General features: G+C 37.6%; 1 protein-coding gene across 2 annotated transcripts in view; it reads right to left on the minus strand.

The window, feature by feature from the left end:
- LAMA2 (laminin subunit alpha 2) overlaps positions 1 to 24,295 on the minus strand; it is a 447,053-nt gene that overhangs the window by 50,702 nt on the left and 372,056 nt on the right. For both annotated transcript variants that reach the window (XM_084889596.1, XM_084889597.1), the window contains 7 exons: positions 21,964 to 22,080; positions 20,336 to 20,518; positions 15,916 to 16,070; positions 9,171 to 9,314; positions 8,098 to 8,231; positions 5,237 to 5,396; positions 1,421 to 1,545 (listed from right to left, as the gene is read on the minus strand). In XM_084889596.1, coding sequence (XP_084745722.1) covers positions 1,421 to 1,545; positions 5,237 to 5,396; positions 8,098 to 8,231; positions 9,171 to 9,314; positions 15,916 to 16,070; positions 20,336 to 20,518; positions 21,964 to 22,080 — 1,018 coding nt within the window. The remainder of the gene's footprint in view (positions 1 to 1,420; positions 1,546 to 5,236; positions 5,397 to 8,097; positions 8,232 to 9,170; positions 9,315 to 15,915; positions 16,071 to 20,335; positions 20,519 to 21,963; positions 22,081 to 24,295) is intronic.

A 24,295-nucleotide genomic window follows, 5' to 3' on the forward strand; every position in this document is an offset into this window, starting at 1 on the left:
AATCTTGTTTTGGCTATATCTCCTTGGGAAAGGGAAACAAAAAGAAAATTAAGCTATTTTAAGCTAAAAAGCTTTTGCACAGCAAAGGAAACCATCAACAAAATGAAAAGACAACCCACTGAATCGGAGAACATACTTACCAATAATACATCTAATAAGGGGTTAAAATACTTTAACACCAAGAAAACAAACAACCCAATTAAAAACTGGACAAGGGTCCTGAATAGACTCTTCTCCAAAAGGGACATATAGATGGCCAAGAGACAAGTGAAAAGATTACTAATCATCAGAAAGTGTTTGTGAGGCGGTGGTAGGAACACAGAATGGTATAGTCATTATGGGGAGCAGTATGAAGTAACCTCAAAAAATTAAAAGAGGCACTGTTTTATCACCCAGCGATTCCACTTCTTCGCACATATCAGAAGAAACGTGAATCACTAATATGCAAGGCGATATGCACTCATATGTTCATTGCAGTGTTATTTACAATAGCTAAGATTCAGAAGCAGCCTAAGCATCCATCAGTGGGTAAGTGGATAACAAAGCTGTATAAATGGGATACATTTATTTAATGGAATAATACTTGGCTGTAAAAATGGAAAAAATATTACCTTTTTTGATAGTGTGGATGGACCTGGAGAGCACTATGCTAAGTTAAATAAGCCAGTCTGAGAAATACAAGTACCATATGACTTCACTCATATGTAGAATCTAATGAACAAAATGTATTAACAAACAAAATAGAAACAGATTCATGGATACAGAGGACAGGCTGACAGCTGTCAGAGGGGAGGAGGGTTTGGGGCTGGGTAAAAAGGGTGAAGTGATTAAGCAAAGGAAAAAAAAAAAGAGACACAGACAAAAGTTTGATGTTTGCCAGAGGGCAAAGGAGTGGGGGCGGGAGATGTAGAAAAAGGCATAGAGGGGTAAATGGTGGCATAAAGAGACTTGACTTTGGGTGGTGAGTGCATGATGCGATATACAGATAACGTGTTATAGAGTTGTGGTTTTATTAACCAATGCCACCCCAGTAAATTCAATAAAAAGCAAAATAAAATAAAAAAAGAAAAAAAAAACATTACAATTACACAACAGCCACAGAAATGAAAAAGCTCCTGACATGAAGGGAGGTTGGAGGAGAAAGAGATAATTGTCTTAATTGATTGAGGTTAAAATGTGTGACTTTTGAAATTTTACATAATCATATGACCATGCCAATGTACTGCTAGAACACCTCCCTGGGCCTTGCAAAGTGCCTGCACAAATTGGGGAAGGGGCTTGAACTTTCATTAGCATCACGGTAAGTCCGCCTCTGCACATAATCACTTAGAGCCTGTTCCATTTCATCCACATGAGAATAGAATCCTGCACAATACAAAGGAAGCTTCTGTGACCCTCAGGCCAGACCATCACCACTCACCTGACAGTACACCCTTTGCAGTCACCTTCTATTTCTCGGAAATTCCACAACCCTATAGGTTTGCCATCAAAGTATGTTTCTCCCATACAGCCAGTGAACGTAATCACGCGAACGGCATCAGCCTTCTGCAGAGAGAAATATGATGTTAGTTAGAATTTTGAATTTTACTAAAAATCCTCGAGTACCTGTAGATTTATTAGCAGCAGAACCTGTATACTCTTAGTTATGCACATATTCATCTTTTAATCACATTAGATTTCTGGTTACTTTGTGCTTTTTCAGTTTAACACCATTGGTAAACAAACACTTCCTGGCTTCTGACTTGAGGTGAGCCTCTTATCTTCTTTGCGATTCTATTGTTGTGTCTCTAACATGGGATTACTAGGGGAATTAAATTAAATAATTTACTATGGTACCACATACAGTGACTGACACAGAGAAGGTACTTCATGAATGTTAGTGCTCTCACGCCACTAAGAAGATTTCTTCTAGAGATCATGAGAAGGGGCATATATTGACTACATATGAATCACCCTTTGATAGTGCTGTCCCCAATTTTTTCATTCCCTGTTAGATCCAAGCAGGTTTCCAGGGCAGGGGAATGAAGGAAAGGGTAAATCTGTAAGAGAAGGGACTGTGTTGGTGCGGTGTACACAGCACTGGGTCTGGCATCCAGTAGGGGGCCAATAAATATTTGTGGAATGACAACGCTGGGTCCTTCTCACATGGGAAGGTCATACACATGGAACATAACACAGTCACAAAGAAGGGGAATGACAGGGTTCATGCTAGAAAACCTTGCTGTAATCGAAACTCCTGTTTGTTTTAAAAGTGTCATATTACACAGAAATACTATATTCTGATGCCTCTAATTTAAGAAACTCTTTGTCCAAATGATTCCACATTTATTTAAATAATCTGGGGCTGAGGGGAAGTGGAGTGTTTGGGTTTTAGAACAAATGTAGGAAGTTGGTCACTGAATAGTTAAAATTTCTAGCAACAATTTTAGGTTAAACTCATGAAAATACACATCTTCCTACTGCTGTGAAGAAGGTGCATTGACAAGTAGAAAGAATGCTCATCAGAGATGATGGCATTTGTGGGTCAGACAGTCCTTGGGATTCTCCACCATCAGTCAGAGCCTCTCTTAATTTTCCAGAGGTTGATTATTCTACTTGTGGATGCTACTTGCTTTTTGCTTTGCCTTCTTGCATCCTAAAAAGAACCTATATTTTCCTGCCGCTGTGAGTTTTCATCAGCATGTTGATTTAGCTACTTGTTTTTAGCTTTCAGTTCATATTCTGGTGTGGCAGTTTTCTTGAGACTCTTGGCCAAAATCATTAAGATTTTCTATAGGTTTTATTGTCCCGTGAGATTGTCCAAGAAAGTTGCTTTGTTCCAGTGATCTCAGATAATCATAAAAATTATTTAAGGGGTGACTTAAGGTGAGAACATCATGCCTCAGGCATCCTATATAATAAAGAGGTAATATGTTAATTGACTGTCACACCCTCACAAAGATGGTGACGCCTCCAGCCAATAAGGAGGGAATATGCTAATTGACTGTGATGCCCTCAAAGATGGTGGCACCCACAGCCACAAGATGGCGGCATCCAGTCCCCTCAGCCTCGCCAACCTGGCAGATGCACAGCATGACTGGGCATGCCCCCAAGTGGGTACAGCTGCTCTGCCGTAGTCCCCCAGTCCTCTCAGCCACCCAGCTGCCCAAACGACTGAGCAGCAGGCTGCGTGTGGCAACAGCCTGTCAGAAGGGTAAGTGAGGGATGGCAAAACAACTGAACAAGCAGACTGTGTGGGGTGACCAGGTCGGCAGGGGGATTAGTGAGGGATGATCATACAACTTAACAAGCAGGCTGCATGGGGTAACCAGGCTGGCGGGAGTGGGGCCTTGAGGGGGCAACCAGGCTGGCAGAGGGGGCAGTTAGGGGGTGACTAGGTCAGTGGGGAAGGAGGGTTAAAGGGGGGGGAGACAGTTAGAAGCAACCAGGCCGGCAGGGAGGGGCAGTTGGGGGCGACTTGGCTGGTAGCGGGGAACAATTAGGGGTGACCAGGCTGGCACACAGAAGTAGTGAGGGGCAGTCAGGCTGGCAAAAAGGGCAGTTAGAGGCAACCAGGCAGGCAGGCAGGTGAGTGATTAGGAGCCAGTGGTCCAGGATTATGAGAAGGATGTCCAACTGCCAGTCTAGACTGGCAGGCAGTCGAACATCCCTCGAAGGGTCCCAGATTGGAGAGTGTGCAGGCTGGGCTGAGGGGACCCCACTTCTGTGCATGAATTTCATGCATTGGGCCTCTAGTTTGTCATAAATGGAATGCATGTAATCTCACTACTCACTGTGGCCATGAAACACGGTGATTGAGAGTGGAGACACTTGTAAACCTGTGTTTAATCGAAGCTCTGCCACTAACTGATGTGTAACCCTTGTCATGTCATTGAATTTCTCTCTTACTTAGATTCCTTTACTCTGAGAAGGATATTACTTACCTTTTGAGGTTGTTGTGAAAAACAAGTTAATGCATATAAATGATTTAGAATATTACTGAGCACATAGTAAGGACTATATAAATGTTATAAAATTTACAGAGGCCAGATGCATGAAATTCATGCAAAGGGCTCGGCCCTTGCAACCCTGATTTTGTCCTGAAGGTCGTCTGGAAGGATGTTCGGAAGGTCGTTTGGCTGTCTGATCTAATTATCATATTATACTTTTATTATTACAGATTATTAATATGCAGACAAAGTAGATATTTTTATTTCCCTTTTCTAGTTGAGACATCTGAATTCTCAAGGATGAAGTGACTTTCCTAAAGGTCATATTTTAGTAAGTGTTAGAGCAGAGGATCTAATCGGGACTGGCTTTCAAAATTCATGGCTTTCATACTGCTCTGCACTATCCCTATATTTATCTTCCTGGAGAGAAGAAAAAGTTGGCACTATGACTATATACTACTATGTACCATATATATTTATATGCCATTCTAAGAAATGAGAATGATTTTACTGTGCAGTTGAGGAATCAGTTACAATGCTTTAGAGTCACACCTCATACACAAAGCAAATAAAACGACCTCACTCTGTAAGAAAGTTGATTTCTCATAAATTTGGGGTAACCCTGACTTTTCACATTTTCTGACTAATCTCATCCCAAGATGATTCTGTCAAGCCCAGGATTAACCATTATATTTGTTTGTGCTCTTACATCTCACCCACAGGTCGTTTTCCAGCAGCTAATTCCATTTAATCAGCACGGGCTTCTTTAAAATGCAGGCATTCTGCAATTTCAAATGCACAAGGACCTGCCACGGAGCAGTTATGAATATTAAGTGCGTTGCTCTATAAGAATGAGGAGAAGAGCAACTTGAAAACTTTTAAAATTAGATCATGATTTGAAAGCTTACGACTCCCATGATATTTCCCAAGGTATTCATAAATCTTTTAATTAGATGTGAGTTTGAACCTTATAGCACTTACTATTAAGAAATCACAAGTTGATTTGGAAAATAAAGTACCTTTAAAAATCACTTTGATTTTGAGGCAACTAAAACAAGAATATTCAAAAAATTGATGCCACAGATTAGGGCAAAACAACTGTTTAAGTAAATATATACACAAATTTAAATTACTGTCTTTCCTGTATTGAATAGTGGAAGTAGACAATTCTTAATCAACATAAATTCTTGTTTTCAAAAATACAAATTTAGTAAAAGTGGCTGAGTTTTTGCTGAGTTTTATCATGTAATTATGTCAGGAGTTGTTCACAAAGATGAGGTAAACAGGATGGGGAAGAAACACATTACCTTCAATTTCCCAGTCAAGCCACCAACGAAGAGCATTGCATTTGCATCGACGTCTAGAATCGTGTACCCTGGGGGAGACGCTGAATGGTATGTACTGGGCACAATGCTGGCTTTGGGTCCATCCAGGGCCCTCACAGAAATGCTTCCATTTCTCCCAGTTCTTCCAGGGCACGTGTTGAAAGGAAGTGGGAGGAAAAACAGGAAATGAATCATGTATCACCTTGCTGGTAGCTTCAGATTGAAAAGGTATAAAATGTAGAGATTTGTTTTGGAATATTTGAGAGATTACTGAGTATTTAGCTTCAAAAGTTCCAGGTTCATTAAACTGCGAATCAAAACCCAGAGTCTGATTTTTGCTAGATGTTTGCCATCAGAGTCAGCCAGACCAATGAGAATCAAACCGTGACTCTGTGTGTCCATTGATATGAAGTGACACAGCAGCAATTAGCTGATGAGATTGCTATAGGTTAAATAAAATGCCTTTTCCCATTCCTTTACAAAAACAGTTTGCTATTTACCAACACATACTACTTAAACAAGTTCATAGTACTTCCTTCAGCATTTGGACTAATTTAATTCCTGAATAACCCACCCTTCTGCATTATAAACTGCATCATTTCTCCTAAAACCCCTTATTATAGTTTGGGCCATATTTGCTGAAGTAGTCTTCCTGGAACTGGCATCTTTTACTGTTTGGCATACATCTTAATGTGTATTGTATAATATCTAGTCTTCAGCATTGTGTATACAAATCGTATAAAAGACCTTTGCTTTTCAATTCAATTAGTATGGTTTTGAAAGCTATTATTATTATATTTGATTTAATTTTTTTTTCTTTTTTTTTAAGTGGTTGATTTCCATAAATTGTTAAACATGAAAATCTGGTCGCTTCTCTGAGACAAGCTGTCATAACAAAACTTTTGTGTCATATTTCTCTCCCTGCTGTCTCATTTTGGTAATCTTTTTATCTTTGAGGGTGCAGTATTAACTGAAACACATAGAATCAATAAAATGACTTTATCAAATATGATTCTTCTTTAACAGAATATATCTCTTCTAATAAAAGAACTGTACTTTATAAAAATATATTTTTAAGTTTTCGAAGTACTTAATCCCCTGCCCCCCAACATCACATATGGAAACATAACTGTTGCTCTCTGTCTCTTTCTGTCTCTCTCTCTCTGTCTCTTACTCTCTCTGTCTATCTCTCTCTTTCTCTCTCTCTCTCTCTCTCTCTCTCTCTCTCTCTCTCTCTCTCTCTCTCACACACACACACACACACACACACACAGTTCTACTGAAGATCATGCAAAGGAACTGATCTTGCTTCTCATTTAGCTTTCTCTTTTTAAAAAATATATTTTTTTTATTGATGTTGGAGAGGAAGAAAGAAGGAGAGAGAGACAGAAACATCAATGATGAGAGAGAATCATTGATTGGCTGCCTCCTGCATGCCCCACACTGGGGCTCAAGCCCACAACTGGGCATATGCCCTGACCAGGAATCGAACCATGACCTCCTGATTCATAGGTTGATGCTCAACCATTGAGCCACACTGGCTGAGCTCATTAAGCTTTCTCCAGATTGTAGATCAATTTTATTTGTAGGCCTAGGCCCTTAACAATACCTCTTAACTATTAGCTGTTTTAGTGTAGTAGACAGTTAAAAGTTAGGAAAATAAGAGAAATTGAGGGGGGTGAGTATTGAGGATAAGACTGGTTTCTCTAAGGAATCTTTACACTGCTAGAAGTTAATTGAATTAAAGCTTCAAAGATTGAATTAATCAATTTTCTGTTACTTCCCATTTTAAGTAGTGTGGACCTGACATATATTCACACCGTCGTTTGCAGTGTTTCCCAACCTTCTCTCATGATGAGAATCACCTGGTGGAGTTGTTAAAACACAGATTCCTGAATCCCAACTAAGAAGTGCTAAACTAGAATTTTTGGGAACATATAGGTAAAATTGTATACTTAACTAGTGCTCTAAGACAGATGTTATATACAGAGCACTAAGTTAGGTATGCAATTTTACCTATATGTTCTCAAAAATTCTAGTTTAGCACTTCTTAGTTGGGATTCAGGAATCTGTGTTTTAACAACTCCACCAGGTGATTCTCATCATGAGAGAAGGTTGGGAAACACTGGTTTAGAGACTGCCATGCTGGTAGGCAAGGTTGCTATGCAGACTAGAAGAGGAATTGTGCACAGGTGAGACAGGCACTGAAGGCGGCTCTTATGCTCTGGCTTGTTCTGAATAAGGCCAAATTCCAACACTCTTCAGGTGTGGTGGGATGACGCAAAACAACTTAAACTCAAAACTCTTATGGGATAGCCAGGAAAGGGGTCCAAAATAAATGGTCTCTCTGGTCAATATCTCAACGGTTTGTCAGATCTTAATAGGCACTGCAAAGATTCCAAATTGCACACATGTATACATATTCACATAATATTAAAATTTGTGTATATATAGCATATATACACAAATCTATACATACATTTGAAGAAAGTATGCATACAAATTTGTAAACATACCTTCTTGAAATGAAAAAAAGTTTTCTTATAAACTGAGGAACTACTTCAAAATTCTGCAATTTATTTATTTATTTATTTTAAAAATATATTTTATTGATATTTTACAGAGAGGACGGGAGAGAGATAGAAAGCTAAAAACGTCGATGAGAGAGAAACATCGACCAGCTGCCTCTTGCACACCCCTTACCGGGGATGTGCCCGCAACCAAGGTACATGCCCTTGACCGGAATCGAACCCGGGACCTTTCAGTCCGCAGACCGACGCTCTACCACTGAGCCAAACCGGTTTCGGCCTGTAATTTATTTTAATCTTTATTGAGTTAATTACCTTGATGCCTCAATACGGTACCAATAGGAGTCATCAATAGTCAAATCTGGATACTCCACACGTCCAACTCCAGATCCAACATCCCAGAGGAAGCTTACTTTGCCTTTACGCATTTCTATGGCCAGAAAGTCAATCTAGTTCAGAGAAACACACACAAAAAAATACATTTCAGATATAAAACACCTAACAAGAGGAGGCCAGCAGAGTTCTCCTTAACAGGTGCCATGGAGGTATATGTGAAATAATTATAAGCCATGTGGAAAAATTTTCCAAGAAATATGAACTATTATTATGTATGGTTAAACAATATTTTATTATTGTATCTTTAGAGCAACACAAATGTCCATACTGCTGAGGTATATGTGTTAGTCCTCTAGTTAGGACTACTTTTGAGACAAAGTATTTTCTTACTCTGATACTTGTAAAAGAGGTGAAGGAAAATAATCATAATTCATTGTTTTCTTCAGGAGCATTGACATTTTTGAAGGACTAGCTATGATGATTTTCTACTCAAGGTGACCTCAAACTTCTCACTTGAATTCCAAGTATTGACTTATGCAATGAGTGGGTTGTTGGGAAGTCATGTTCAATTTAGAAGGTCCCCATGCATGCAAAGCCAAGTAGTTAAAAAAGAAAATGAAAGGAATTAGAAGTTTCTGGTGAAACTCAACATGAATCAGAAAATTTTTCACTGGCCAAAAATTAGTACACAAGTTGCTATTTTCATTGTAATTCTCAGTTAGAGAAAAGTAAAAAAAAAAACCAAAAACCAAAAAAGAGCTTTATTCTTATTAGTCTTTTTTCTTAAATAACTGGATCTGGAAATATAATTCAAAATAAGTGCTTCTTACACTCATAAAAGCACATGTGCCTAAGTGCTGTAAAAGGTTTTGTTCATTTCATTTGCTTTCTAACTTTGTGTGGTAAGATCCTGAGATTTTCAAGTCTGAAAGGCTACATAACATAATTTTGGGACCATGTTATTGTATTCCATACATTTCCTGCACTACCAGGATTAACCTTTGACTGAACATATATACAGTAAGCCAAGACATGCTGAATATTAGACTTACAAATTTGGCACTTCCAAGATAAAAAAGGAGGTTGTCAGCAACAGGTGTCTTTACGTTGACAATGATATTATTGTAGCTTCCTTTCTTGATTTCTGGCTTGTATGTTCGAATGCAGTCACCTCCCGAAGACACAGATACTTTGATCTTCAAGAAAAACAAGGTACAAAGAACCAAAACTAAATCTCTCAGAAAGTTTAAAGAGCTCCCAAACAACAGCAAAGCCATCATTACCATCTCTTCTTTGAAGTTATTTTTCTATTATCAAATGCTATCATTAAATGCCCATATACCGACACTATTATACTCATTAATGATGGCCGAGAAGAGCAGCTTTCCACCAGCATTTTGACAATAAGCTGCTCACAGTCACACAATTTGTTAGCACACTAGTATTTTTTGAAGCATGCCCACTAACAAATTCTTACCTTCAGACTTTACTCCTTTAAGAACATTTTCAAAAGGTGGTTTTCCATGAAGCTAATGGTAATATCTTTATTAAGGTTGTTAAATAAAATTTTGCAATTCAAATTTCAGCGATTTTGGTATCACTTAAGTGGGAAACCATCCTTCTTTGATTTTTCAAGAGGAATTTATCTAGTCTCCCATGTTCTTACAGTTGAAAGAGGCCAAATAGATTTTGTTCTAGATGTTCTAATAGCAAGAGGAATACTAATCATTCCACTCAGAATGTACCTTTCAGAACAAATTATATCTTCTTGATTAAGTTTCCAGGAAATGTAACAGGAATAATTTTCAGTGGCTATCATTGCTAATGTACTTAACAGCTCCTTTTTCTTTTGACTAGTCCTTTAAAAATTACTATAAATTGCTAGGAAAGGAATGCCTGTGCGAATAAAAGTGACACAGTTCACACCAATTTTTATTTTCATGTTGGGAGCCTTTCTTCAATTGCAAGTAACACTAGTTGATGATCTGATTTAATTCCCTTTGGTTCAGGTGCACCATCAAAGGAGCACTTTCAGGACAGCAAGAGCGATGCTTGGGCTCAGAGAGCAGCTGTTACTTTGTTAGTGAAAGTGCTCAGAGGAGGAGGCTGAGACAGGGGAAGCTGATTCTCACACCTGCCTTCAGGAAGCCTCTGGGTCCTCACCTGCAGTGAGTTTCCATTTTCTCATTCCCTCTAACAGGGGTCTTCAAACTACGGCCCGCGGGCCACATGCAGCCCGCAGAGGAGTCTGATCCGGCCCGCCAGGTTTTTTGGGCAGTGAGCGCAGCCGAGGTGTTACAGTAGGAATTAGTAGTTCATATAGTCCGGCCCTCCAGCTCTCTGAAGGACCGTGATCTGGCCCCCACTTTAAAAAGTTTGAGGACCTCTGCTAGCACTTTGTGCTACTCACATAGTTTTCACAGTTGGAAGAAAGCCCACAAGCATTATTGTTACCCTCATGAAAGGGCTGTGCCGACTCCAGCAGAGATAGCCTAGATGCCAAACCAGTCTCTATATCATGGCGACACAAGGCAGTGTTTTCAAGGGTCTAAGTAGGTTGTGGGTGTAGGTAGGCAGCAATGGGACTCCTCTCAGAGGATGGTATAGACTACACCGAAGAGGTGCAGGATTCAACATTGGTTGGACTGAAAAGAGAAAGTTAAGGATGGGTTGGGTTGTGACAAATATGTAAATTCATGTATGTTTGTGAGAACTTCTGGTGGTAAGGCAGATGTGTTACATCTCCTATGGACTGTGCTTGAGTTGTGAGTTCATATACTGTTACATCACCTAATCTGCTGTCCAAGTTGCATCTCCAAATGGAGATCTAGTGTTCAAAAAAAACAGGTGCTCCCTCTAATGGAGCCCTGTGTGGTGGCCTGGGGCTGAAATAATCCAGGAAGCCCCAGTTCAGCCTGCTTTCCTAGCCCTTGCCTTCCCTGAGGGTGGGGCCCAGTCAGCTAACTGAGGGCACAGCATTGGGGTCCTCTCTGGTTTCCAGAGTGTTTGGTCTATGTTCTGGAGAAGATAATCTTTCTGTTTGTGTTGATTTCAGCCAGGAAGTTAGCTCTTTGTTCCACAAATGATGGAATTTTCCTTCTACCTAAAGTGCTAGAACTGGGGAACCAAAATATAATTTGTTGCCCTGGCCAGTTTAGCTCAGACCCGGGTTCAATTCCGGTCAAGGGCACACACTGGTCACAGGCTTGATCCCCAATAGGGGGCATGCAGGGGTCAGGTGATCAATGATTCTCTCTCATCACTAATATTTCTCTCTCTCTGTTCCTCTTCCTTTCTCTCTGAAATCAATAAAAATATATTTAAAAATATGTAAATTGTCAAAAAAACAGAACCAGGAAATGTATCACTTTTCTTCTGGATGTTAATGCTATAAAACAGATGTGCCTCGGAAGTAGTCAGGGGAGGTTACATGAGAGAGGAGCAGCTATACAAAGAGCTACCCAAGGGCTTGGAGATAAAAGGGAAGTAAAGCAAGAGAAAGAGACTGTAGTAGAGGTCAGGGAGGGGAAATGCAGTCTTCAGATGTCTTCGTGTTTAAGAAAAACTATAGGAGATTGTGAGTTTTTAGGAATTCATAGCAAGTGAACCAAAACTATCATCAGAGAAGAGCTTGACACTGGGCAGATCTGATGGCCGAGGCAGGCTGTAAGTGTCACTGACATCACAAGATCAAAGAGAAGACATTGCGGTCTGCCAGGGTTTCACGAACAGAGCAGAACCAGCTCTTTCTAGCAGGAATCATACCCAGAGGGGCTAGGGTAGTCATCAAGAGTAACTTTGTGTGCAGTTTATCTTATCTTTATTTCATACCAGTATATGCTTTTAAACGTACGGCTAGTTTAATCGTAAGTAACTGAATTCTGTTGAAAGAACACAGTATTATAATCCTCCTTGGTTAATGTTAAGAGAAGAAATGACTGACTGTGGGTGGAATACATGTCCATTTGGGTCTCAGCAGGTGGAGTGTCTGCCCTTGCTTAGGTACACCTGGGAGAAATGATAGGGGATTACATGATCAGGATGTTCAAAAGGGAGCAACCAGAGTGCAGGAGACAGAGCACTGGGACCTAACTGAGCTGATGAAACTTCATCTGGAAAGGAAGTTTAGGAAGGCAGCCATTTTCAAGCTAAGGGTATTTAATAGCACTAGGAATTACAATTTATCTACTTTATAGCACACTTTACATATCTAAAACATATGGTTCTCTGAACAAAAGAATGTTGTTATACCAAATATGTCAGCAGTTAATCTTAAAAAGTAACCTATTGGTCAACTCTTGTACATTCATATGCAAAATTCTTTGGATTTCTGTTTTCTGGCTAACAGTTTTGAATATATGCACAATACCTGAAAAATTTAGGCAGCTCAAACTGTTGATAACTAGTCCATAGCTACTAATTTCTCATTTAAACATTTTCTGTTTTTATTTATAATTATAGATATTTATTTTAACTAACTTAAAACGGGCAGTTCCAAGTACAGGATTTATAAGTTTCACTAGATGAAATATCTAGGATATACCCCTCATAAGAGGGAAAGGATTTCTGAAAAGCAAACATCCTCTTAAGATATTTGGTTCTATCAACTGTTGTTATTTCTAATATGAATCTTCAGTAAGACTTCTAAACAAAAGTCACTAAGCATTAGGTATCTCTAAAGCACAGTATTTACCAATTTATCATCATGAACTCAGTCCAACATTATTGAAGATCCCATTATTATATCTATTGGATTTTTCACTGCATTTTTCATCCAGCAACTAGGTCATTCATTTAAAAAGAGTGCAATGGCACTCAATTTCAAAGTCAACAAAACAAAAAAATAAAATAAATGTCTTTGATTTCTTGATCACATTGAGTATGTGTTAGAGCCACATCCACATACTCATGCCCAACTACAAATAAGTTTATAAATCAGGCAAATGTCACCTTCAATTTGCATAAAACTCACTTGAAAGAAAATTTCGGTGCTTTCATATTCTTAACATCTTACAGAAAGTAAGGCACTCTGTTGTAATTTTGATTTCCAAAGGTGATTGAGAATTTCCTTAGAAGGCATAGGCAATGGTCACTTTTTCTGGAATTACTTTTATACCTGTCTTTCATTTTGTACCTGAAGACAGGTTTTATGTAATTAAATGTCAGAATTTTATATTTTTCTTCAGGGGGTGGGTGGTGATGTGGGAAAGTTCTCATAACTGATAAATATCTGGGCATATTTCAAAATTTCTTTGAAATGAAGATATAGCAAAAATGTTCAGATTTTACCACCTGATAACTAAGCAGAATATGTGGCTAAGAGTGTGATTCACAATAGAACACGTACTGTTATTGCCTGTTCAAACTTAATATTGCAAAATAAAGGAGTGGTATGTTAATCTCTTGCTTTCTCTGACACTGACACAGTTGGGTTTTGTACAAAACTTGCTTCCTTCTTTCCAGTTTCTCTCATCTATATCACAAACTACTCTCAGGTTCATATGCAAAATGCTCAGCTCTGATTATACTACATTTTATAATTAAGAACTTTCAGCTTCTCCTCATCAGTGAGGTCTATTTCAACTGCAGCTAAATGAAACTGCTTATCTTACTATTCAGGGCCTGACAAGGTTGGCCTTCACTGACATTTCCAGTTTAAAGTTCACTTTATCAATAATCTTGGCAAACCAGACTACTCTTTCATAAAATAACCCTGAAACTTTCTTCTCTCTCTGCGTTGACTCAAGCAATTCCCTTTCCTCAGAATGCTGTCTTCCCTTCTCCCTCCACCCCTTCCCATGTCCAGGACTATCCCACTTTAAGGCCTGGCTCAAATCCTTCACTTCAGGAAATCTGGCCTCAATTAGAGGTGATCTTCCCTTTCAGAAGTTTATAGCACTTTCATTGCTCATACAGTGTAGCACATCTGCATTATCTTAGAGAGTAATTTGTGTACATGTCTTATTTCTATCTATAATAATAAAAGTGTAATATACTAATTAGACTGGACAGCCGAATGACTTTCTGGATGTAATTCTGGATGTCCTTTTGGACAAAGCTGCAGTGCTGGCAGTGAGGCAGAGGCTGTTAGGGGCAATCAGGCAGGCAAGCAAGCATTTAGGGGCATCAAGTGGGCAAGCAGAGTAGTTGGGGTGATCAGGCAGGTAGGCAGAGTAGTTAGAGGTGATTAGGCAGGCAGGCAAGCAGTTAGGGGCATCAGGTGGGCAGGCAGAGTGGTTGGGGTGATCAGGCAGGCAGGCAGGCAGAGTGGTTAGGGGTGATCAGGCAGGCAGAGTAGTTAGGGGCTATCAGGCAGGCAGGTGAACAGTTAGGGGCAATCAGGCAGCAGGCAGAGTGGTTAGGGGTGATCAGGAAGTTGGACAGAGGTGGTTTAGGGATGATCAGGCAGGCAGATCACAGTTAGGGGTAATCAGGCAGGCAGACAGAGTGGTTAGGGGCGATCAGATAGGCAGGCAGGCCATACTTAGGAGCTAGCGATCCTGGATTGTGAGAGGGATGTCCAACTGCCAGACATCCCCTGAGGGATCACAGATTGCGAGAGGGTGCAGGCCAAGCTGAGGGACTCTCCCAACCTCTGTACATGAATTTTGTGCACTGGGCCTCTAGTTATAGTATTAACTTGGTACATTCCTCATTCATCTTTGAGTATTTCATAGCCAGTAGCCTTGTACAAAGAAGATGGTTTTTCTACATTGGCTCAATCTTAGATAAAACTTCAAATCTTCTCAACCCTACTCACTTTTTCCCCCTCTGAGCTTATGTACATCATCTTCACTGATATTTTTTTGGTCATTTTCTAAGTTTCTCTTCAGTCAGTTATGAGTTCCTTTTTAAAGAACACATTGAACTTATTGTCTTGACTTGACCTTCCTTAGAGGCATTAGATAAGTCTAAAGCAGGAAAACGGATTTATTGTCACTGGGCTTTATAGTCTTGGCCACTACCAAAACATATAAATCGATGGATTAACGAAGGTCATTCCTGGTTATTGAATGTTGCTGAGAAAACAAAATTTTTGAGGTGGAAGACTTGGGTCTCTAAAAAGATTTGCATTTAAACATGGCAACATGAAAATTTGTTTTTTCCTTTCTATTTCTAAAACCAGCATGAAATAAGTTTACTCGGCTAGAGAGATTCATGTTGGCATTAACAGTTATGTCCTTGTTCATTAGGATGCTATGTTCTATAAAGTTCTGCTTCAATCCTAATTGTCTTCTAGTTGTCAATAAAGACCAACATTTTGAGACCAGCCAGGTATTTCCAATTCTTACTCCAAAATAAAAAATAAAAAAACAATAAAAATTGTAATAAAAATAGTTTTTTTCTGTTACTTATACTCAGGAAAAAGAATATATAGAAAACAGTGGTTCCTTTTTGCTATTGCTTCCTATAACCTTGTTCATTATTTCCTGCCACAACCCCCCTGATGGGCTGCTCTTTTTCCCTTTGCTTTAATTAAGACCAAGTCACTCTCATCCACCCTTTTTTAGTATACAAAAATAAAATTTCCATTTTTGAAATTTGCATTACTCCATTTAAAGAATAAAAATGTCAGAATTTCAATTTATAAAACAATTAGTAATTGATTACCCTTCGCAAGGAACCTCTTGAAGTTTATGAAAAACAAAACAAAATATTTAAACACCCCCCAAAATAACTTAAAGTTAAAGAAAAAGAACCAAAGATCATTCAACAGGACACATAGGGGGAAGATACTCCTGGAAATAATACTAACAATACAACCAGTTACTGATGCTGAAAACCAAAACAGCTTACAGAATTGGCTTGCTTCCGGGCTTGGTTTATCAGTTCCTTTATCTCAGAGATGTTTTTCTTCAGGTTATCCTCAAGTTCCTTGATGGGTTTGAGTTTGTCAATCAGTCGATCAGCCTCTTGTTCCAGATTTTTCACTGTGGCATCTGCATCTGCAACTGCACGGAACAAGATTAGCACATACAACACATGCACACACAAACAGATACATGCACACATGCGAAAACACACATGTGCATACATATAGACACACATGCACACAAAGCCAAATGAAAATGGCAGTATGCTTAAGTAAAGATTAAAAGAATGTAATCTTATTCACATGACAGAAGCTAGGCCATGACTGTGGAAGCAGCTTGTGAGGGCAAAAGGGGATATTTTAGTTGGGACTCAAGCACAGCCAGAGGGGCTGTTAGAGAAGGAGGCCAATGAGGGCTTTGAGATTAGGCCAATGAGGGCTTTGAGATTAAAGTGAAAGTTAGCACTGAAGGTTGAGAATATGATAAATTTAATTTGATGTTTAATTCCAGCTTCAGCCAAAAAGCTAACCTTTACAAAATAGGATTTCAGTCATAGAATCAGGGAAATGGAAGTGTCTTTAAAATGTCACCTAAGTCTGTCCAAGCCAGACCTGTATTTAAATCAGGCTTGCCACACAAAAATTGGCTTTCTTTTTTTCTCTCACTCTCTTTATTTGCACATCTGAAATAGAGAAGCTATTAAATGTCTTCTGGAAACCCTTCAACGTTGAACAACCCTTAGACTAAAGGCCTATTTTAGAGTTTAATTAAATCATGCTGCAGTTCATTTTCATTTTGAAGAACAGTTGATTATCCTGCTCTCTCTTTTACACTGAACAATATTAAACTGCAATTGTTGTAGGTTAAAAAAAAAAAAAAGGTTGGATGGTCCCAATTTCAAAAGGGATATAACCCTCAAATAACTGAAGGTGTTTTTTCACTGATCCATAGACATCCAGCATGTGCTTTTCAAAAGGAGGGCAAATGACACATGGAAAACCAATTATTCTATCTGAAGGATGCTGGCAGTCTTATCCAAAATGTATAGTTTATTATTTGATGGAGCAGGTGCTGTTCTGTTTTCTGTCATGGGGACCTTGATGAAAAAGTGAAAGTGCGTAAAGTCCAAGGCTATATGCTCTGCTCAACTATGAATGATCTGCTCTCTGGCTGACACTGCACCACTGGGAACAAATCCTCAGAAATTAATCAAATGTGCTCAAAAGGAAGGAAATTATTGTTTTGAAACTAGGTTTAAACTAAGTATTTTGAACTCCTAGCCATAACTATGAGTTACATTGTTAGTGATATTTAAAACAACATAGGTTTCTTATTAACATTATTCAATAGAGTTGCTAGATCATGAACTGAATATTGTCTTCCTGATGTAGGTTATTGGGATCAAAGCCTTTGTTACATAAATTTTTAGATAATTCAACATAAGCACAGTTACCCTTCATCTTGTAATTTTTAATAAAGCATTTGTCCATTTTTCCTTTCTTTAATTCTATAATACTACTTCAAATTGTTCTAGAATTTACGAAAAAATGCTTTAGAGTAAATTCATAAGAAAGAGAAAAAAGGGGTTAAGCAAAGGCTTAGGTTTAGGTAATTAATGGATCATTTTCTTCTAATGCTTTTTGAAGTTTCTATCAAATGTTTCAAAATGGGTCTGCAGGTTCCCCAGCGCCCTCCCTTTTTTCTTCTCTATCTTCTGAAGCAGATTAAATCAAATGGAAATGATCTTCTTGAAGGTTTAAAATTAAATCGTCTGTGATATTGAGTCTGCAGTAGTTTTTGAAAACTTATTTCTTCTACAATTATTTAGCTTTAGATTTAAAAATAAGATCCTAAGATAGATTTTGATGACAATGTGTTTTAAGCTTTAAAATTTATAAGCATCGAGTTTTGCCAAGTATCCTCGTATGTATTAAATTTTCTCTCTTATCTAGTTAGGTATGTCTCCTAGAGAACTTTGCCTATTTGTGTGTTTGTTTTTTAAATTAAACCTGCCATGCATCTAAAACATTTTACCTTTATATTCCTAAAGATCCACCTCCCAGATTGACCACGTCCACTATGTTTCTGTCCTCTAATTCATTAATGTTTTTTCATCTTCTTTCTTTCAGTTAGTTTATTTTGTTTTACTTATAGAATTGTCTAAATTGTTCGTTTCAGTGCTTTTTTTAATAAATTGCACTCATTTTTCCACTGAGGAAAGCCTTCTCAGGTTATGATATGTTGGATTTTATTATTATTATTTTGTATTCTGCAGTTTTATTTTTGGTTTTAGATTTAAACCAGAGGATGTTTAAGGAGAGTATTTTTATATTCTTGTGGTTGCTTAGTTGTTAAGATTTCATTTTATTTTATTATGTGCTTCTCTAAATAAACTTCTCTAGAAGTACATCAAATGCATTCACATACTGACTTTTTGGAAAGGTTCCCTTTACATATCTCACATGAATACTGTGACACTGGAAAGAACAGCTATACAATGTTTGAAGCAACACCTAAACATGGTAACATGCAAAGCTGAAGATTTTTGCAATAGGCAGTTAAACATAAAAGTTATTAAATGATAAGTAAGTAAACATATACATACTGATTTCTGCAGGTGATTTCATATGGAAGTAAAACAAAAAGAATTAGAAAATTCACGAGGAAATATTTTTTATCCATATTATAAACCAATAGCTATCACAAAAGGTTACTTTTCACAACAGGTACTAATTACAAATGTACCCCATTTTAAGTCAAACTAGTGTTATCAAGTAAAAGTACACAAAAACATATCACTTAGAGGCCACTATTCATGTTAAGAGAAATTTTATTATAATGTTCTAAAAGAAAACAGGCCCATTTGAATTAATGTTACAGATAACTATCTTGATAGAGGATAGGATAAAAAATTAGAGATAGCCAAAACCTGTTTGACTCAGTGGATAGAGCATCAGCCTGTGGACTGAAAGGTCCCAGGTTTGATTCCAGTCAAGGGCATGTACCTTGGTTGCAGGCACATCCCCATTAGGGGGTGTGCAAGAGGCAGCTGATCTATGATTCTTTCTCATCGATGTTTCTAACTCTCTATCCCTCTCTCTTCCTCTCTGTAAAATATCAATAAAATATATGAAAAAAATTAGAGATAAATATTATGAAAAGGCTGCTATCATCTGAGAATCAATCTGAAATTGGATGAAATGACATCTTAAATTATAAAATAAGTAAAAGAGAATTCTATTTACTTTAAAACTTAAGTTCATTCATTTTTTTAAATGTGACTTAGGAGGCATCTGAACCGTTAATTCAGGTGGAGACTTGAAGTCCAGGGAGGAGCTCTACATGGGCTTACATAAGAATACATGAACAAAACCAGTGTATCTCATTTATTTCCTTTCTTGAAGAAATGGCGAGGAATAGATACTTTTCCCTCGCTCTGAAGTTCATGTTATATGTTTGCACCCTTCTCTGCTTATGAAGGAGTCATGCCTGAAGTACCTACTATTTCACAGCATCATTAGCATTGACTCAAGGCTGTGGTGTGAAAAAGCAGGCTCTGACTTACATAGCATATGATGTCAATAACAGGGTTTATGTAATTGTACTCTACAAATATTTTGATACCAATGCAAATGTTGGTATATAAAGAGGGATACTCTCTTGAGGGTAACAAGTCCAAAAAAATCAAGTATCACATATGATGATGATATTTTATCACTTTACAGAATGGAAAGAAAATTATCCTATATATATATCCTAATGTTTATTGACTACACTTAATCAGTTAAATTACCATTACTGGTATATTAAGCTCCTCCACATTTCTCAGTAAATCCCTATTAACTAACTATAATTTGATGCAATATACAAAAGATGTGAAGACATATTCTTGTAAATTAGGTAAGTGCTTTAATTTCCTCAAAATGTAAAATAACTGAAAAAATCTGAATAATAAAACATGCATATTTTTGAATGTGAAAGTATCTCAGGGTGATGCCATTTTAATGTCACATTCCTGCTAAAATGCTCCTTGACCTCTGTGCTCCATGGAACCTCACCAGCTTTGAGGATATTACTTTCCTCAAATGCGTTTTCAGTTACAGTGGATTAAAAAGTATTTGGAATCCCAATGCCAAATACCATCCAGACTTTGGGATTTCCTAATTTCCTTTCCATTGGATACACTTGGGAGGGAAGAAGCCCTGATGTAAAGTGGGGAGGCTTGGATTCTAGCTCTGAGCTGCAGAACACTCAGCTCCTGAGCCCCGTCTTTGGAGAGAGGAAGCCAGACTCCATCACCACGAGGGTCTTCTCCAGGTCTAACGACAGTACTCTTTCAGTGTGAAGAAATAAATGACATAATCAAATGACATAGTAATCGAAATGAAAAAGGGGGATCTTACTGTTTTTCGAAGGATCTTTTACCACAGCATTTGTTTTGGCTACGCTGTCTGCTAGTTGATTGTAACTTTTTTTCAGGCCATCCAGGTCCTGGTGGATATCTTTGATCTGGGCCAGCACATCTTTGGCTGTGTCGTTGGCTTGTTTCGCCTTGTTCTTAACGGCTTGCAGTTTAGCAGCTGTGTCTGTCAGCAGAAGAGCGTTTGAGAGACAAAACAAAGGGTCTGGAGCAGGGGTCTTCAAACTACGGCCCGCAGGCCACATGCAGCCCCCAGGGGAGTCTGATCCTGCCCGCCAGGTTTTTTGGGCAGTGAGCGCAGCCGAGGTGTTACAGTAGGGATTAGTAATTCATATAGTCCGGCCCTCCAGCTCTCTGAGGGACCGTGATCTGGCCCCCACTTTAAAAAGTTTGAGGACCCCTGGGAGTTAGGGGTTTAGTCCGTGCTTGTCAAAGCGAGGTCTCTGCGGGCAGACCTCGGGAACACACCGAGGAAGAGGAAGGCTGACTTTTTGTCTCATTCAGTTGTAGCAAAATAAAATTTTGGCCCAATGAAATTTTCTCAGGGACCTTGAATTTGCTATGAATACTTGATTGGTTCTTAGGGGAGCAAAGTACTTATTCCAAATGTTCACTGTAGAAGGGTATATTGTGGCTTGCTGTTAAACATATTAAAGAGAAAAAAAAAAACAACTTATCCACCTGTCTTAAAGCTTCATAAAAAGTAGGCTTAAAATTTAATCTGCACATTCAAAGGGAAGGGGGGGGATCAATGTATTTTTGTTTAAGTGTATAGGTGGATCACATATTTTTTCAGGCATATAAGACTATGTGTTCATAGTTTTTACATTTGTTTTCACCCATAGATATTTTCTATGTACATCCTTACTACCAAAGAGGTGATATGAAAATCTAGAGTGTTACTTCAGATGTTTTTCATGTTAAAAAAGTAAAAGTAATTATTTTTAGTATTTTCTGCACTGTACAAATAGCACTGTATAAATATATTCATTTGTTTTCTTGATCCTATTTGTATAAAAATATACTGCAGACTTAGACACTTACTAGTGTATATTTACTAGTACTTTAAGACCACAAGCTCTGAAGTTAAACTGTGGGGTTCAAATTTCAGGTATGTCACTTTTAACAGTGACTGCCAGTATCCTACCTCTCAACCTGTCATCTGTAAAATGGGTATAATAATGCTAGTGGGAATGCAGTCTGGTACAACTACTGTACAAAACAGCATGGAGTTTCCTCAAAAAATTAAAAATGGAACTTCCACCTAATCCAGTGATCTCACTTCTAGGAATATATCCTAAGGATCCTGAAACACCAATCAAAAAGAATATATGTACCCCTATATTTATAGGAGTATTATTTACCATAGCTAAAATTTGGAAACAGCCTAAGTTTCCCATCAGTAGATAAGGGGATAAAAAACTATGGTACATTTAGACCATGGAAATACAGTGCAGCTACAATAAAGAAGGAGCTCTTACCCTTGGAGACAGCATAGAGGGCCCTGGCGGGTATTATAACAGAAGTGTAATATTGGGAAAAGTGTAAAAAATAGAATGTTTTTAAGAGTTCAGAACAACTGCATCAATTTGAAGTGTCTTGAAAGCTTACCATTTGGAATTGCTGATAACTTTGCCAAAGTGTCATTCAGAGCTCTCCGGAGATCTCCATTTCTAACATCAGCATTTTCTAATCTGGTTTGCAAGCCATTTAAATCGTCATCATTTTCTGTGAACCGAGAGCAAAACAAAAAGCAAGGATAAAACAATTTTAATCATCTGAGTTTATATCTGGACCTACAATTTCAGGTTATTGTAATACAAAGTTTATAAAAAGAAAGACAGTTGATTTAATTAATTTACTTTATTGGTATCTAACCATAAATATATGTATTTCAGAGCATAATATAAAATGTGTTTATATGACCATTTGATACTTCCACATGTTCAACAATTATGTCTTCTTCTTGGTATCTGACTCAATTTGATAATTTTCTATAGAGAAAAACTTGAAAAAGTCAATCTCTATCTGTAATGATGTCTTCTCGACATCACTCCCATTAATGTTACTTAAAAAAATATTGCCAAAATGGAACATTGGATTAGCTTTTAAAAACTCTCAAATAGATAGGATGATTAAGCAGAATATCCCAATTTCAGTACACATCATTTATTAGTATTTATTTGAAACCAATATAAATCAAAAGAATGGAGAAACATCTTCTTGTGAAATTCTGTTAAATTGTCATATTTTTTTAATAGAAAAAAAATCCTACTTTACAAATTGCCTTGGAATAAGCCAATTGGAATAATTCAGAGAGGATTAGCAATGCCTATGTGCAAAATGTTCCACATTTTTAAATATAATGAGCAAAATATAGAAATCATAGTTCATAATAAAATAAATAAGAATAACCAACCGCCAAATTAAAACAAAGCACTCAACATTATCAAAACTAAAGAACTGTAAAGTGAAAGAACAGTGAGACATCATTTCTCATCTATCAGGTTGGTCAAGGTTAAATGTCTGATAATACCAAGTATTCACAAAAGTGTTGGTAGAAGTGCAAATCGATGCCATTTTTTTGAAGAGCAATTTAATAGTTTATGAGAATTTTAAATAGACATGTATTTGGCTCAGCAATTCTACTGCCAGAAATTTACCCTACAAATATACTTGTGAAAGTATATCAATGTATATCTTCCAGGATATTCCTAAGATCTTTATTTATAATAGCAAATAAGCTCAGTATTAGGGGATTTTTTTATATCAACATGGCATATCCATGCAATGGTATATATTGCAGTCTTTAGAAAAAATCAGATGAGTAGGTGCTTATATGAAAGAAAGAAAGAAAGAATCTTAAGTCCTTAATATGAAAAGAAGCAAGGCAGGGTGGTGGAGAAGAATGTATCAGAGAGCCTGACTTATAACAGACAGGAACTAGGAACTGAACAAGTAGGGAGTTAATGGTGGTGTGAAGGGCAGTGTACTAAAACCTTTTATTTTATACTTGAATGTGCTGGCTAAATTTTCTTGAGTTCTTAGAGGGGCTGAGCAGGCCTCTGGCACCCTGAGAACAATCTTCATTTATTGGCTTTCATCTGGGAAGAATAGGGAAGGGAAAGGAAGATAGAGGACTCTTAACCATCAGTGTTCTGGGTGTGAAAGAATTCTGAAGTCCTTAATTAATGATCCACTTCATTTCATATAAGAGTTTTGCAGACAGATAGATTAAACCACTGTTATCCTAGAGTAATACAGGCACATGATATTGTTTAATGCATCAACTTTTCAGCTCTCAGCCAAAGACCTGACCTCACTGAAAAACAAAGCATAAAACATTCCAGCAAAGCATGGCTCTAAAAATATCAGTATATCTATTTCAGTCACTCAGATATTATTTTTAATGGTAGTTCTTCCAAATATACTTTGATTTTCTCCTATGTTAATCACAATTCATCTTTTTAAACACCTGTTATTTTCATTGTACTGAAATGAAATCTTTGGATAGGTTATTACAAGTATACTTTCAGAAATTAAGCCAGTCTAATAACTGTGATATCTATATGAATTTATTGAAAATAGTTAAAGGACTGCTCTTTTGATATTCGCTTGAAAAGTCTTTGTCAATTAAGGAAATGGAATGATACAAATTTCATTCCTTAGCTTCTTGATTGTATTGGATTTAAAAAAAATAATGAAGCATTCAAAATATTCTGGCAGGAAAGATATTTGTGTAGAGTGAAAAAACATTAATACCAATGGACACAGACACCAGGGGGGTGAGGGCATGAGTGGGGAGGAGTGTGGGGATTAATGGGGGGATAAGGACGCATATGTAATACCTTAATCAATAAAGAAAAATATTAAAAATCTATACTAATAATAGAGGAATATGCAAATTGTCTGGGACACAATCACAGTAACAGTAATGATCAAA

The sequence above is a fragment of the Pipistrellus hanaki genome, assembly GCF_964339955.1.
Source record: "Pipistrellus hanaki genome assembly, chromosome: 7".
In the NCBI taxonomy this organism is placed as follows: Eukaryota; Metazoa; Chordata; class Mammalia; order Chiroptera; family Vespertilionidae; genus Pipistrellus; species Pipistrellus hanaki.